This window comes from Mastigoproctus giganteus, chromosome 4 (genome assembly GCF_048544385.1).
Source record: "Mastigoproctus giganteus isolate SK-2022 chromosome 4, ASM4854438v1, whole genome shotgun sequence".
NCBI lineage: Eukaryota > Metazoa > Arthropoda > Arachnida > Uropygi > Thelyphonidae > Mastigoproctus > Mastigoproctus giganteus.
In genome coordinates this window covers 98263229-98280674 of record NC_143578.1, presented here as the reverse complement: position 1 = coordinate 98280674, position 17446 = coordinate 98263229, and the positions used below count along the sequence as shown (strand labels likewise).

The 17446-nt window shown below is 38.4% G+C and overlaps 1 protein-coding gene across 1 annotated transcript in view; it reads left to right on the top strand.

Annotated features, from left to right (window-relative positions):
- thoc7 (THO complex subunit 7) overlaps nt 1–17446 on the top strand; it is a 51845-nt gene that overhangs the window by 13723 nt on the left and 20676 nt on the right. Inside the window, exon 4 of the mRNA XM_090371694.1 lies at nt 8665–8751. Coding sequence (XP_090227820.1) covers nt 8665–8751 — 87 coding nt within the window. The remainder of the gene's footprint in view (nt 1–8664; nt 8752–17446) is intronic.

Sequence of the window (17446 nt, the reverse complement as noted above, 5' to 3'; positions counted from 1 at the left end):
CCTGTCCAGCTGAGCCTTAAACTTATTTAGGCTATCAACTTCCACGACAAGGGATGGAAGTCTGTTCCACCAACCAACCACCCGCTGGCTAAAGGCAAATTTCCGCACGTCTATCCTACATCTGTTTTTCCTCAATTTGAATTTATGCCCTCTCAGGTGATTATTCTGAGCAAGAGGAAGAATCCCATCAGCATTGAGCATGCTCAAAGCATTCAAGGCTTTATACACCTCTATCAGATCACCTCACTGATGCCTAGTCTCCAGAGACTGTAATTTGCAAAACTTAAGCCTTTCTTCGTATGAGCACCCCTTTGTTCCATTTCACTACTCTTGTTGCTCTTCTCTGTACTCGTTCCAGCAGCTCTACATCCTTCTTGAAATGAGGCTTCCAGGCCTGTATACAGTACTCTAGGTGTGGTCTGACCATTGCCTTATACAAGGGAATAATCACCTCCTTATCCTTGATAGAAAAATTCCTATATATCATTGACAATACACCATGAGCTATTCTTGCAGCCCGTCTGCACTGCTCAGAGAACTTCATATCTGCCTGCACAACCACCCCCAGGTCCTTTTCATTCTCTACCACTGTCAGTGTAGTACCACAGAGTTGATACGTTGCTCTGGGGTTGCTGTTTCCCATATGTAGTACTTTACATTTGTCAATGTTAAACTTCATTTGCCACCTCGAAGCCCATCTGCTCAACCTTTCCAGATCCTGTTGCAGCAGCATAGTGTCAGTAGCGTCCTTGACAACCCTGCCAACCTTCGTATCGTCTGCAAACTTGGACATTAAGCTTGATATGCCATCATCAATATCATTTATAAATACAGAAAACAATAATGGACCCAATACTGAACCCTGAGGGACTCCACTAATAACATTATTCCACGATGAGCAGTGTCCATTGATTACCACTCTCTGTCTTCTCCCCCTCAACCACCCCTTTATCCATAGCAGCAATTTGCCTCCAATGCCACACTGCTCCAATTTGTGCAGCAGTCTTCCATGTGCAACAGTATCTAGAGCCTTTCTAAGATCCAAGTATATAATATCAAAGTTATTCCCTGCATCCAGTTCTTTTGTGACTGCAACATAGTATCCAATCAAATTGGTCAGGCAAGACTTCCCCTTAACAAAACCATTCTGTGTCCGAGCTATAACTGAAGTCTTGTCTAGATGATCCTGCAGTGCTTCTTTAACCAGTGCCTCCATTAATTTTCCGGGAACAGAAGTTAAACTCACAGGTCTATAATTACTTGTGTCAGCCTTTGATCCTCCTTTGTGAATTGGGGTCACATTTGCAAATCTCCAGTCCATGGGTACCTCCCCTGAGTGCAAGGAAGCTCTCATAATTATGGCTAAGGGTTTGCTTACTTCCTTTGCTGCCTCCTTTAATATAACTGGATAGATCCCATCAACCCCAGGTGCCTTTCTTGTGTTTATCTTCAACAATTTCTCCTCCACTTTACTCCCAGAGATTACAAGATTCTCTAGCTTACTGCCAGAGTTGAATGCACCTCTGGCATTCCCCTCGCTGAATGACTCCTCATGTGTGAATGTCGATGCAAGATATTCATTTAGTTTGTTAGCTACCTGAGCAGGATCATCAAGAGTTGACCCATCGATATCAAGTGGACCAATCTGATTCATCCTCTTCCTTCCAGAGTTTACATAAGTAAAGAACTCTTTGCTGTTTTTCTTTGCATCCCTTGCCAAAGATATCTCGTAATCTGCCTTTGCCTGCCTAACCTCCTTTGTAACTTGGTTACAGATCAACTTGTATCTATCATAGGCTTCTGTGTCACGTGTTAATTTTTATGTATCCCATGCATTTTTCTTCTCTGCCATATGTCTCATTAGTTCATCTGACATCCATTTAGGCCTAAACCTTGAGCAATATTTCTTAGTTGGTATGTAAAGCCTAGTAGCTTCCAAGATAAGTTCTTTGAATGCTTCCCATTTTGAATTTGCTGTTGGTAACATCATCAGTTGGTCCTACTGTATAGAATTTAAATACTATCTCAGTCTATCGTAGTCGCCTTTACGAAAGCATTAACCCTTCCCTTTACCCCTAATGGTAGTTACCTCTTTGAGTAAATCCCACTTCAGCACATCACTGCCTCCTAGTGGTTCATTTATCTGCAGATTCTTAATGTATGAAGAATCACTACTGATAATCAAATCAAGAGTATTACTCCCTCTAGTTGCCTCCCGAACATGCTGATGTAGAAAACAATCATCCAATAAATCCATAAAAGCCTTGCTAGTGTGTGAGTGACCAGCCCCCAAATTCCAGTCAATATCTGGGAAATTAAAATCCCCCATTATAAGACTCTCTGAATTACTGGCCCACTCTATTTCCCTGTACAGTTTCTTATTATACTCATCAGAGTCATTAGGCCTATAGCACACTCCTACTCTCAATTTTGATCTCCCAATGCTTATGTCACACCAAACTGACTCGACACTGCACTGTCCAGCGATGTTGACCGGCTTCACTTCCTTGGATTTTATGTATTTCTTAACTAATAGCCTAATCCCTCCTCCCTTCCTATCCTGTCTATCCTTTCTGTAGACATTGTACTCCTGGTGTCTAGTCTCCAGATGCTGCAACTGACAGAATTTCAGCCTCTCCTGGTAAGAGAAAAGGGTTTGCATAACTTCCTCGCTGCCTCCATCAGTATAACTGGATAGATTCCATCTGCTTCAGGTGCCTTTTTTATGTTTAACTTCAACAATTTTTCCTCCACTTTGCTCTCCGTTATTACAAAATCATTTAGCTCCCTGCTAGAGTTTAGTAAACTTCTATCCTCCCCTTCCTTACAGAATTCCTCATGTGTGAATGTAGATGCAAAATACTCCTTCAGTTTGTCAGCTATCTGAGCAGAAGCATCAACAATTGAACCACAAACATCAAGTGGACCAATCTGATTCATTCTCTTCCTTCTAGAGTTTACATAACTAAAGAAGTCTTTGTTGTTTTTCTTTGCATCCTTTGCCAAGGATTTCTCATAATCAGCCTTCGCTTGCCTAACCTCCATTGTGATTTGATTACAGACTAGCTTATATCTGCCATAAGCTTCTGTGTCACCTGCTAATTTATGTGCATCTCACGCATTTTTCTTCTCTGCACTGAACCTCATTAGTTCATCTGACATCCATTTACGCCTAAATCTTGAACATTATTTCTTATTTGGTATGAAAAGCCTAGAATTCACTGTTTTTAACATCATCAGTTGATTCCACTGTATAGAATTCAAAAACTGCCTGAGACCACTGTAGTCACCTTTACGAAAACAAAAACCCTTCCCTTTACCCTTGATGGTAGTTACATCTTTAAGTAAATTCCACATCAGTAGACTGTGATCACTGTCACCTAATGGTTCCTTTATCTGCAAATTCCTAATGCATGCATCATCACTGTTGATAAATCAGATCAAGTATTAACCCCTCTGGTTGCCCTTTGAACATGTTGCTGTAGAAAACTATCCTCCAGTAAATCCACAAAAGTCTTGCTAGTGTGTGAGTGACCAACCCACAAGTTCCAGTCAATATCTGGAAAGTTAAAATCCCCCATTACAAGACATTCTGATTTACTGGCCCACTCTGTTTCTCTGCACGACTGTTCATTGTACTCATCAGAGTCATTAGGCCTATAACACACTCCTACTCTCATTTTTCCTTTTCCAGTGTTTATGTCACACCAAACTCATTCACCTTTGCACTAGCCACCATGTCAACTGGATGCACTTTGTTAGATTTTATGTGTTTCTTAACTAACAGCATAACCCCTCCTCCCTTCCTACCCTGTCTATTCTTTCTGTACACATTGTACTCCACAAATTCCAATTCTGCACTGCTTTTAACTGTGTGACACCATGTCTCTGATATCCCAACAATATCTGCCTTTGATGCCTTGATCAGCACTTTAAATTCATCAAATTTATTTACTGTAGTTCTGGCATTGGTGTACATGGAAATATACATGCACCTGTTCTTATTCTTAGTTAAAACAACATAGTATATATTTGTTCCATGATGACTCCCAGCAACTCTTGAAGTCCCCAGCAACTTGCTCTCTAGGCTGCTGCTCGTTAGAATAGAAGCAGTGCAAGAATCGCTTTTGCCTCTGCCTGCCGCTACTGCTAATCTTTTAGTCTGTGAATCCCTCCAAGCTAGCAGTTTTCCGACCCACCTAACACTGCCTCACTTATATTTAAGTGTATCCCATCCCTGTAGAAGCAGTCCCTCCTGTTAGCAAGCACAGACCATGCTGAAAAAAATTCTACCCCGTGAGCCTTGCACAATCTCTCCAGGGCCAAATTGATCAACAAGGCTCTTTATCATATACTCCCTCCTATTGTGTCTGAGCAGAATTGCAGACACTTTCAAATTCAACCCTAGCTCGCGACATTTTTCCAACATTGACCTGTATTTGTTAAATAAATCTGCAGATCTGTTACTCTTAAGGTCATTAGTGCCAACGTGTACAAGAATATCACCTTTTGTGCCCTTAAAAGATAGCTGCTCTACAACATCATCAACTTTTGGTCCTGTTCCACCTATCCTTTTTGCATAATGTATTCCCAGTCTCCCTGACAATAGTCACCAACAATAACTAGTTCCTGTGGGACCAGCACATTCTGCCTTGGAGATTGTCACTGTATTGCCTGATGCAAAGGAATGAGCTCTGGCATTCAGTTAGGCAGCTGAGAGCTTGAGGATCCCTCTTATTAATTTCCTTGAGGGCATCCACCCTACACCTCAAACTCTCATAGACACCCATCAGAATGCTGAGTTGGCACCTAATTTCCTCCCAGTCTCTGCACCTAGCACACACAAAAACATCCTCCTTGGCTAGATCACATCGTGTTCTAGACAGGTCTGCAAACATTTTACATTTTGTGCATTTTTTTAGACTGTGATGTGTTGGAGAATCGTCTCCTGAGCCACAGCACTCTGGCTAATCTGTGAGCGTTGCTTTACTGCTCTAGTCTTGATCATGATTCTGTTTAAGTACAATTTAACTGACAATGAAATTTAATAAGATTAATAAATTTTACTGATTAATTGATAATACTATACTATACTCTACTAAGCTAACAGATTTCTAATACAGTGCTACGTGTGTCGCTATCTAGTTTTACGTTAAACCTTATGCTATCTTGTTCGGGATATACATTGTATCGTATAACAATGGCGGCAAGTTACGAATGGTTAATCTATGGACACTAAGTATTAACTTTCAAAATTGCTGTCTAAATTCAAAATAAACCAAGGAACTTGGCTAGGACTATAAGCTACTTATAGAAAATAATTTAATATAACAATTAAGTCAATAAAACGGCTAAATATAATTAAATATAAATAAAAACTTAGCATTTGCTGGAGCTGCAAAATCTTGTCCAACACATGGATTGGATATCCTTACCGATACTAAGTAATAACCTACAAAATCTATAAGTTAAAAATAAACTAAGTATCATAACTAGGAATATAAAGTTACTTCTAGAAAATAAATTAATATGCTAATTTAAGTCAACAAAACAGCAAGACTTTAAGAAAAACAACTCTATTAGCTGGAGCCGTAGACACTTCGCCTGCACGGAGCTACTATCGTTATTACATTAGCTCAATCCAAAAAATTACCATTAATCGTAACCCCTTGCCTCTTCCCTTGAGCTATCCTATGATCCATCTAAGAATTTTCCCTGTGATTTCAACATATTCCATCTTATACAATAACCTTTAATGCTTTGCTGAAATCCAAGAAAACAAATTATTTCTTACATCCATCTCTGACTCCATCAAAATAGCTAACAAGGTTAGTTAAATATGATTTTCCCTTTACAAAACCATGCTGTTTCCTTCAGAATTCTGGTTTTATCCAAATGATCCCATACTGCATTCTTGATCATTGAGTCCATGATTGTTCTTACCATTGAAGTCATACTGGTGTCATTCGTTACCCACTTCACTCTTAGAACCACCTTTATGTAGGCAATACATTGACACTTCTCCAATCGAAATGAATCTCTCGCTGCCTCCCTCAGAATTACAGGGTATATGCCATCAACACCAGGAGCCTTACTGACCTTTAAGCACGAAAGTTTTTCTAAAAGTAATCTGAAATTTCAGTATCACTAATTTTGTGCTTTCACTTGCACGGTTTCTCCTCATCATGAAGAGACTTTCTTCCATAAATATTAATGCAAAGTAGCTATTCAATTCATCTGCAACATCAGCTAGTTTATTTAAGACTTTCATGCACCCATTACACAAGGAATTGATATGATTTGTTCTTCTCTTTGTATTCACATATATGAAAAACTGCTTGTCCCCACTTTTTTGCAATCTTAGCCAGCAGATTTCTTATTTGCCTTTATAACCTTTTCCTGTGATACTCTTTCAGATCAGTTTGTTTCTCTTACAGGCTTCAGTACTTTTTATAGCCCTAACTTTTCCACACCATATTTTTCTACTCCAATAAACTGCTAGTTCATTATTCATCCTTCTCTTGCTGTATTTTCTTAATGGTACATATGTATTCATGATCTGTGAGCTATCTCCCAGTTGATAGGGCCATGTAGCATAATCTACTTTCCTGAAATCAAAACCCATCCCTTTGGATGGGTTTTGATTTCATTTGATTTCAGGTTTCTTTTGTTTTGATTTCTTTGCCTTTAACAACTGCTGCCTCTTTTCTTGTCATCCAACTTAACTCCATAATCACTCTGCTAATGATTTCTGTACTGTCAGCCCCATGATGTCATCTGGTAATGGGTGATGATCATGTCAAGAATATTCTTGCCTTAGTACTTTCTCTAACATGCTAATATAAATAACAGTTGTCTAGTTGATTTAAAAATTGTTTCCCCATGGTGAATTTCCCTACCACTTTCCTGCTCCATTCAATTAGGCACAAATTAAATCACCCATAATTCACATTTGCTTGCCCATTCTATTTGCCTGTAGAGGCTCTCGCCATAATCTTCACAATCTTCTAGTCTGTAGATTACTCCCACTCTTGTTATACCTTGCTTCCAACTAACTTGCACAACACAGATTCAGTACTGGCATGTGTAAGTTCTGAATTTCGGAAAACTTTTATCACATTTAGGCTGCTTTTGATAAGAAATGTGACCCAACCCCACCCTATTCTGTCTTTTCTGTCCTTCCTAAGAACATCAAAGTAAAGGCGATCGTTTTATGCAATTTAAAAAAGGTGGGGTGAACTACAATTTGGTTTTCTGGGGTACAATAAATTAACTATTAACAGAGAATTCTCATCAATTTCCCATGTTGTATTTACCAAGAATCTTCATCTGAAGAATCAAAGCATGGCTGTCATCAAAGCCTGATCATCTAGGGGGTCTCACAAATGCCATTAATCAGCTTTTAACTATTGAGTGCTAATATTCACTCAGGGAAGTGTAGCAGCATGGGAATAGGATATAAGGGTAAGGTGCAACTGCTGCCCAAAACAATGCTAGGAAACCCTATTATGTACCACCCATAAGTAAACATGGACATGGAAGGAAGTTTTTGTGAACCACAGTGACAACTTGATTATCATAATCTGCTACAGTTAAAAATTCCTGAATGTTTCTGTTGTGGACCACTTATTACCAGCAAAGTGATCATAGATACTGTGGTGTGAAGGGTGAAGACAAATTGCAGTGAATGTGTTTAAATATGGTTGACACCCTGTAATTCGAAAACAACTCTTGCAAATTAAAAGAAAAAATATATAAATTTCACCCTCAATTGGAACCAGTCGACAAAATTAAGCATAAATATGCAAAATAAACTCAAACTAACTCATAATGAAAAACAAGACAAAAATTAAAATAAATTATAACTGTACTTAACTAATCAAGGAAGCTCAAAACTAAAAATTTAGAAAAATGTAATTAAACGAACAAAGTAAATAAGAATAGAGGATACTATTGAACAGCATATCGAAGAACATGAAATATGAAGGGATGTGGCTGAAGAACACAAAAAAAATAATAAATGGCCTATGGGCTGTCTATCAAAGCAAAATGTGTTGGGTGATCCTGGAGAGATGCTAACTGCTGCTTTCAATGAAGCAATTAAAATAAACAAATTAGAGAAAACTGTGAAACTATAAAATAAAAACTGAATTTAGATGAATGAATTATTGCGAGAAAAATTGTATCACATACTTTGCTGGATTGATCCCATGCTACTGTTACTGGCTTTTGCTAGTTAATTTTATTTTTTATTTTGTAGTTCCATAGTTTTCTCTAATTTGTTTGTTTCGATTGCGCTTGGTCACAGGTAACAATTAGTACCTCTGAAGAATTACTTACATTTGGTTGCAATATTCATGTGTAGTATGGTGTAAAAGTGTTTAATTTAGACATCATTGGCACTTTTAATTCATACCATGATTTGAGTCATTCATTTTGATCCTGTGGTGTGCCTTCATTTGCACATCACTTGGTATTTTTTACAACTGGTGGTTACATTTGTCTCAAAATCCCTGAGGATAAAATTATTTTCATCACACAATTATAGAGTGCCTTCTTTCTTACATATGATATGCAGTGATATTTATAGAAATTCCAAATAATGAATATTAATTATACAAGTTATATTTCTTAAAACTAAGTTATTTCTTAATTTCCTTGCAGAGGATGGTATTGCTGAAGCAGAACAAAAAATTCTTGACCGTAAGGGGGAACTACAACAGGCAAAAAGAGTACGGAAAAATAAGCAAGGCATGTAAAATAATTTGATAATTTTATTTATGAATTTTGTATGAGTCGTTTGTTATTTTAATCTTATATTCATAGTTTTGCCAGTACTGGTATACCAGACATTTCAAACCAAGGTTAATAGGTATTCTTTAAAGTTAATTTCCAGAATGCCTACTAATACCTAACTTTCAAAATAAGAAAGCAAACTTGCTTTCTTATTTTACAGATGATTTGGGGGTGAAAAATAAATTGTAAAACTACCTGGCTCCACTTGAGCATTTGGCTAAAATAGTAAAATGGCAGATCAATGTAAGCCTGTAAGGCTTATGCATCATCTGCTATCAAAAATAAAAATGAAATGAAATAAAATATCCTAGGTCATTCTTCAAGTGAGTGTTTTGAAAATTAAAGACAAATCCCCTGATACAAAAGTTCAAAATAAGCATTGACATTTACTTCTAAGGAATTATCATTTGACTACATCATCAAAATGAACTTTCAATTAGTAACAATATTAGTAACAAAATATACTTATGTATAAGTCAAGTTTAATGTTTAGTTTTTAAAATATAGTGAGTGTTTTGAAAATTAAAGACAAATCCCCTGACATAAAAGTTCAAAATAAGCATTGACATTTGTTGTTATTTGGATTTTAGGAGCATTAACAACTAAGGCCATATTGCTCCGGAGATATGCAGTAGTCATTCCCTTTCCGCATCCTCCTTATTTGGTGGTTACGGGCTCGAACCCCTGTCTAATCAAGAAGCGTGTGCTACGCACTGCTACTCCTGCCCACCTGGCTACGGAGGCGCCCATTGACATTTACTTTTAAGGAATTATCATTTGACTACAGCATCAAAATAAATTTTCATTATCAGTAACAAAATATACTTATGTATGTCAAGTTTAATGTTTAGTTTTAAAAGAATAAACACAATTATCATTATGTACCTTCTATAAGGTCCTAAATTGTAAATAAAATCTAAATTGGCCACTTAGATGTAAATTGATATCAACTGAGTACTTTAAAATAGTTAAATTTTCCTTAAAAAGAACATTTTTATTTTCTTTACTGTTTCAAAATTATTCATTTTTCATTTGCCTCTCTTTCATATTTCAGCACGTTCTCTTCTAATAAGCCATAAATTGAGATCTGTCATTGCCATCCAAGAAGTTTTTTAGTAAAAAGTCCTCTCCATACATAACTGATTTTATAATTTAATAAACTAGAAACTGATTAGAAAATTATGAAGAAAAAACAAAAAACTGTTTTCCATTATTAGGGTAACTTCCCAGAGAAGTGCAGTATTGCTACCTGTGTACTAAACCACCCTAATATTTAAAAATAAATAAATAAAAAAAACCAAAATGAAGTAAACAGAACAAGCATAAATAATAATGTGTAGTCTAGTGTCCCATGAAAAGGTGATGGTTATGAGTTCCTTGTTATTTATTATTTTATAGGTAATTGGCTCTCATACTTTAGTGGCTATTGGGTGCATTTTCTTGGGCAGGGCATTGTGCATTTGCACTATTGAGGATACATGTTACATTTTTTATTTTATGATTTATTTATTTAAGTATTGAGGTGTCTTAGTGCACAGGTAGCAATATTGCACTTTTCTGAGAAGTTACCGTAATTGTAGCATTTTTTTTGTTTTATGCAAAATAGCTTTTTCATAATAGTCTTGTTGATATAGCCATATTTGTTTGATAAGAAAATTGCTTCTAACAAATATTTACCCAAAATATTTTCATAATAAAAATGGTATGGTTTTTACTATGGAAAATATGTAAATATTGCTGTTTATATTAAAATGATATTAAGTGATTTAACTAGACTTGTGAACCACAGTGTAGTCTGATGTGAGAAAAAATGCAACCAAAATGCTTGCTTACGTAAGTTCTTTATATACAGATGACAATGAATTGTCCAAAAATTTTCTTGAATATATCGGGCAATACAATAATGGTTTCCCTTTTGTTTCTTTCGGAGCAAATGTGAAACTGCCATCCTATCGTGGGCCTCATGCATTTCAGATTTTGGGAGATATCCATAATTCTATAAGTTCCTTATTTCCAGGGCAACATGAAACCCCGGCTTACGACCAATTATACACACTGAGTGATCACTGAATTATGACCACCTACCTAATACTTCGTAGGTCCTCCTTTTGCCCTCAGTACAGCAGCTATCCGACGTGGCATTGATTCAACAAAATGTCGGAAGCATTCGGGAGGTATGGCCAACCAAGCTGTGTGTAATGCAGTCAGCAATGCAGGTATGGAGGCGATTGGTGTATCCAGACACCCAATATGCCTTTCCATAGTGTCCCACATGTCATACGTCGTTCCACGTGCACCAAGGGTCCAAGTTTCTGCCAGTGAAACATGTCCCACACCATACAACCGCCTCCACCGGTCTGCACTTTTGATACCATGCATGATGGATCGAGAGCCTCATGTTGTTGACGGCAAATCTGTACACAACCATCCGCAGTGTGGCGTAAATAACCTGACTCATCTGATCAAGCACACCTTCCAGTCTTCTAACATCCAACTTGTGTGCTCTTTGCACCAGGCAAGTCTTTTATGCCGATAAACCTTGGTTAGGAGAGGATGCCGTAGGGATCATCTGCTGGTATAGTCCGTACGTATGAGTGTGCGACGCATGGTCATGCCAGACATTGTTCCGGGTTAGCCCATGTTGTAATGGGTAGTCAACTCTTGAACAGTGCTGTGCCTGTTCGCCTGTACGAGTCGTCGGACCCGGTGCTCACCTCTAACTTCAATCTTTCGCTGGCTTTTGCAGTGTCATTGTTTGACCATTTTGATGCCAGTTCTGGTACACTTTAACTATGGCGGCTCTCGAACACCCCACCAGTTCAGCCGTTTGGGAAATCGAGGCACCAGCTTGTCGAGCTCCCACAATCTCTCCTTTATCAAAGTCCAATAAATCTTTCCTTTTGCCCATCACGCTCGGAATTTTACTACCTACTGAACCACTGACACCTTATCTATGCTACGTAGGTTGACTAACTGTACCTCATGTGGTCAACAGGTCGCATTCACTTTTCATAAGGGTGGTCATCGTTCAGTGATCACTGTGTATATTAGATTTAGCCCGGGCAAATAATTTTCGAATGCGAAGACCTGAAAATAGGAATGAGATTTGATGCGTACTGGCTTACCTGCTCACGACAAGACACAAACTATGTTTCTTTAGGACAGCTAGAGAAAAACTCTGCTACCAATTGCAAAATTTTTGCAATGGGTACAGCTAGTAGATATTAAAATATAAAACATGCTAAAATAAAAGTTTGTCTATTACAGATGAGTTATAAGCAAACTGATGTCACTTTCCACCAGTGGTTGGCAATAGTTCCTTTTCAAATCAGAAGAAAATTCAGTGTCTGGATTCATGAAAAATTAAGGAAAGTATATCAACAAGACACTATTGATGTAAGTGGTATTTGCATAATGCATTGCACATTTTAAAAGAAGAGTCACTGACATTTGTAACTAGTCAAGGAGCAAAAGGCCAAGGTCTGTGTGTATCTATGAAAGCACTAAGATTTTAAATGAAATGATTTAAAAAGACAGGACAATAACATCATATTCAAACACCAGGATGTTCAAAGAGAAGTGTATTATCTATTTAGACACATTAGATTCTAGGAAAATGTGCTGCAGATGGGTACCCAAGCTGTTAACAAGAGAGATAAAATTCTCTAGGCAAGTAATCTGCCAAGACCTTGTTGCAGGAGTGCAATAACTTTCAAGGGGATTTTTTAAATGCCTCAACAGCTGATGATACCTGGATCTTCTGTTGTGGCTCTTATTCTAAATTCACCCCATAGCCTTGTGGAATGTATTATTCCACAAGTCTATGGAATGAATATTGTCATCTCGAGTGAATAAAAAATCTTGAATTGACAGATTATTACAAAAAAATTATGACCACATTGTTTTGGGACAAAGAAGGCCTAATTTTAGTTGATGTTTTAGAGAAAGGTTAGAACGTAAATAAGGGAAGATATTGCCAAATACTTGATAAACTTAACTCTATAAAACAAAATGATGGCTCTAACAGGACATCCTAAATCCCATTACTCCACAATAATATAATGCCAGTCTGCACATTGAGAACATTATCTTACATATAGCCTGGACTTGACTACCTCTAATTTTTTCTATTTGGCCATATAAAAAGATCTTCATGGAAAAAATTTTTTGGGTGAGGTGGAACTGAAAAGGACACTAACAGGCTGGGTTCAGCCTGTTAGTGTCTTTTTTTTTTTTTTTTTTTTTTTTTTTTTTTTCAGAACACATCGTTCATGCACCAGCACCAAAAGACTATGGGATCTGGCAAACCCACAAATGCATGACCCTCCAGCTCCTCCTTTGCAATGTTTGCCACAACTGAACTAACCGGTGAACCCATGGCTGTGCCATGTATCTGCCAGTAAATGGACTCGCCAAACATAATGGCACCACCAGTCGGGCACAATTTAAGGGTGGTGCAAATGTCTTCAGAAGTTAGAGAAGATCTGCTGCTTAGGGTCTGGTCATTGTCTAGAAGCTCCTTTGCACATGTGATAGCTAGTTGGACCAGGATTGAAGTGAAGAGAGACACCACATTAAATGAGGCCATCACCTGGTCATCTGAAATGGGATAGTCTTCTAACATAGTCCAAGAATTTCCCACTGTTTGAAATGGTATGGGCAGTTTTGCCTACCAGAGGCGAGAGCAGACCATATACAAACTTAGATAGTTCGTATGTCTGAAAACCGCATCAGGGGATGATGGGTCATAAGGGTACACCCTTCTTGTAAATACCAATGTATGGACCAATGTAAATACCAATGTATGGACTCTGTGATCTTCCTTGATCAAAACCATGCATATGTTCCCAAGCAGTACGGGAATCTGAGCTCTGTCGCACTCGTAAATAATGTAAGTTTGACAGATTGCTTCGTGAGATGTATAACTCCTACCACCTGCAAGGCGACCGCACTACTGACTGCCCACAGTTTGTACTGAATCTAAGTGACAAACCTGTCTGCTGAGCAACTGGATTTACTCACCTTGGGGATGAAGTTTGCTATTCTCCCCACAGACCCCCCCATCACTGAGATTGCGTTGGGTGTTGAAGCGTCATTAACACGTATCCTTGAGGACGCTGCGAATGCGATTTGCCTGAAAACCGGAGCGGTACGGCAGTGTGCCTGCCCTGTCATCTCTATCTCAGTTGGCATCAAATCTCTTTGCCAGCAGACAAAGGCCAAACAGTCGTTTTAAACTGATCCAACTAAAATATGAAAGCCCTATCACTTCTACAAGACACATCCATCTATGAAGCCATGCTTGCCTCCCCATCAAGATTCTAGAACGATGGAGTCCAAAGTGAACAGCCTTATCTACGGCTGGTTTCTATCGGAAAGATCACCAAGGTCTACATGCCACCAGGTGGCAATTTTCACAGTTCTACAGGCTGCCAAAGGTACACAAGGAGGTGTACCCTTAGGACCCATCATCTCCTGTTGTGGTTTGCCTATGTGTTTGTCGTCATCCTTCGGGAGTCAGGAGACCGGCGCCTACGGCACTTCAACTCTCTGTTGCCCTTCATTCAATTCACCATCGAACTGGAATCGGGCAGTGCCCTTCCTTTCTTAGACACCCTTGTCCAGCGTGAGGGTTAGGGTTTAAAGACTTGTCTTTCGCAAGCCAATGTGTGCTGGCCAATTTAACAACTACCGGTCAGCACATGCATGCAGCCATCTTCTCAGCACAGCACAAGCCCTACTAACCCGCACTTGGACCCACTCCAGTTTTGAGGATGGTAGGCGCACTGAGGTTACTAAGATTAAGGCAGATCTGGCAAAGTGCAGATACCCTACCAGTGTCTTAGATCGGTGCGATGTACAGGCCCGTGATTGTGTTGCCAACCGCAGGGCTCCACGCAGTGTTGACTCCACCATGACTGCATTTATCTCATACTACCTGAACCTGTCGCAACAAATTTCTAGGGTCTTACAGGTTCATTGGATAAAGTGTTTACAACTTCCAGAGAGAAAGTTGCGGTCCCTCATTTCGAGAGTTAAAACACCAGTTCCCCCCATAAACCCCCCCCCCCCATAACAGAGTGGATTGGTCTACTGTCTTTCCTGCCGTGGTTGCGCTGGCTGCTGCATTGGGGAAAACTGGCAGAAAACTCAGTGATCAGGTCTCTGAGCATGAGAAAGCCATCCATTCAGCTGACGTGGATCACTCAGCGATTGCTGAGCACTTCTGGTTTACCCAGCACAACATCGATCCATACTGCGACATCGAGATTATTGACTTATCCTACAACTACTGTCGCTGTGTCTTGTTGTAATCGCTCCACATCTCGTGTTGTAGCGGTTCATCATCAGCCATTTTCAATCCACTGCAGGATGAAGGCCTCTCCAGCAACTTTCCAGTTCCTTCTGTTTTGAGCACTGGCCATCCGTTTACTACTCAAAAACTCATGAATTTCATCTATCCATCTCCGCCTTTGTCTTCCAGGTTTTCTTCTAGCTCCTCTTGGGTACCATTCTGTTATTTTCTTAGTCCATCTGTCATCATGTCTTCGAGCTATGTGTCCTGCCCAAGACCATTTTAGTTCTTTAGTTTTGATAAGAATGTCCTTTACTTGAGTTTGCTGCCTAATCCATGTGTTTCTCTTCTTATCTAACAGTCTGATTCCCAATATAATTCGTTCCATTCTTCGCTGTGTAGTTCTTAGCTTCTCTTCCATTCTTTTGGTGAGTGCCCAAGTTTCACTTCCATAAGTCATGGTGGGGAGTATACATTGATTCATTATTTTACGTTTCAGACAAACTGGGATATTGCTCTTCAGTATGTGACTATATTTCCTGAATGCTATCCATCCAAAATTTATTCTTCTCTTGACTTCCAGCCATTTATCATTATTACAGCTAATAACTTGTCCCAGATAAGTATATGACTCCACCTTTTCAATTACTGCTCCTTCAATCATTATTTCCCTTTCCGTGCCATACTTGTTCATCATTACTTTTGTTTTAGCCATATTCATCTTTAGTCCAAAATCCTTACTAACTGTGCATAACTGATTAAGATTTTCCTCTAATTCTTTGGGATCGTGGCTTATGACCACAATGTCATCTGCGAATCGTAAATGGTTTAGGTACTCTCCGTTCACATTGACTCCTTTCTGTGACCAGGCTAATCTTCTGAAAGCTTCCTCAAGGGCAGCAATAAACAGCTTCGGAGATATTGTCTCCTTGTCGAACTCCTTTCTCGATTTTAAATTTCCTACTGTCTTTGTCTAGTCTAATAAAGGAGGTAGCACTCTCATATATTTTCTTCAAAATCATAATATATGGGGTATCTATGCCTTGTCTTTCCAGCTTTGTAGCGGTTCATTTAACCGGAACAGAGGATGTCGCATCAACCCCATCACTGAGGCAACCATATCCTGAAAGAGGCCTCTGAGGTCGGGAAAACTCATGTCTAAGAATATATAAATTCATACACCGACCATTGAATAAAATTTAATATGACTACAATCTTTACAAAAAAAAAAAAAAAAATTTACAATAAACTATTACGGAATGCTAAAAACTGTAATAAAAAAGATCATTTACAATAAAATTTGCTAAAATATAAAACATTTAAAAGTGCTAAAAATCTGAAGCTTTCGGGAGCGTCAGCTCCCTTCTTCAACAGTGATATAACTTCCTGCAACATCTCCTTAAGTAGCAGGCTCACGGTACCTCCACACGTGGTATTTCTCCACGTGGTTCAATCGGCACATGGTCAGAACTGGAAGCGGAAATGTCTTGGGAACGTGGCAAAGAAAATCGTTCATCCGACCTTAATATAATTGTTTCAAAGATAGGATTAATACGTATACCTCTATCTCTGTTTATTGTCTCAGAGAACTGAGGCAACCATCCTCCTAGCTGACAAATGTTGCCGCTCAGAGCAATTCTCAAGTATTGCAACTATAACCACAAACCTCCACTTCAACCAGCTAATTGTTGCAAGCACCTGTAGCACGCGATTCTCGCCACGCATGACCACCATAGCACGCACATGAGATTCTGTATTTTTACAATAACTGTCACAATTGAAGAAGGGTGCCTTCCGTCCAAAAGCTTTGTTTGTTACCTTTTTATTTTTGTTCTAATCAGTTTAATAACTGATTAGAACAAAAATTACTAGTTTTAACCCAACAGTTTATATTTTAATTTCCTGGTTTCCAGTGATGCAATATTATCGCTCTAGCATGAATCCCGTGTACATAGGCCTTTTTTCGCATAATATATACATGCTTCCCAGTGTTTGTTTAATAAATTATTAATTTCAACTTTTATGGCCAAAGAGGCATTACTTACGGACTGATCCTCGTCAATATAACCAGTATTACCTGTTATTTACTGATTATACATCCTAGAATTTATCGCAAAAAAATAAACAAGTTTAAAAACTTTCTAACTTGCATGCAATATTATATTAAATCTATTAAACTCAAGCTGCCTTTATTCTGATTTCAACCTCTTTCATTTCACAAAGTATTTGATTAAATATAATCATACTCATGTTTTTTTGTTTTTTTTTTTTTTTTTGATAAATTTAATTCTGCTTTTGCCTAGTGTGAAAGTACACAGTGCCTGTTACTGCATTACCTAGTTATTGTCCTTTGTT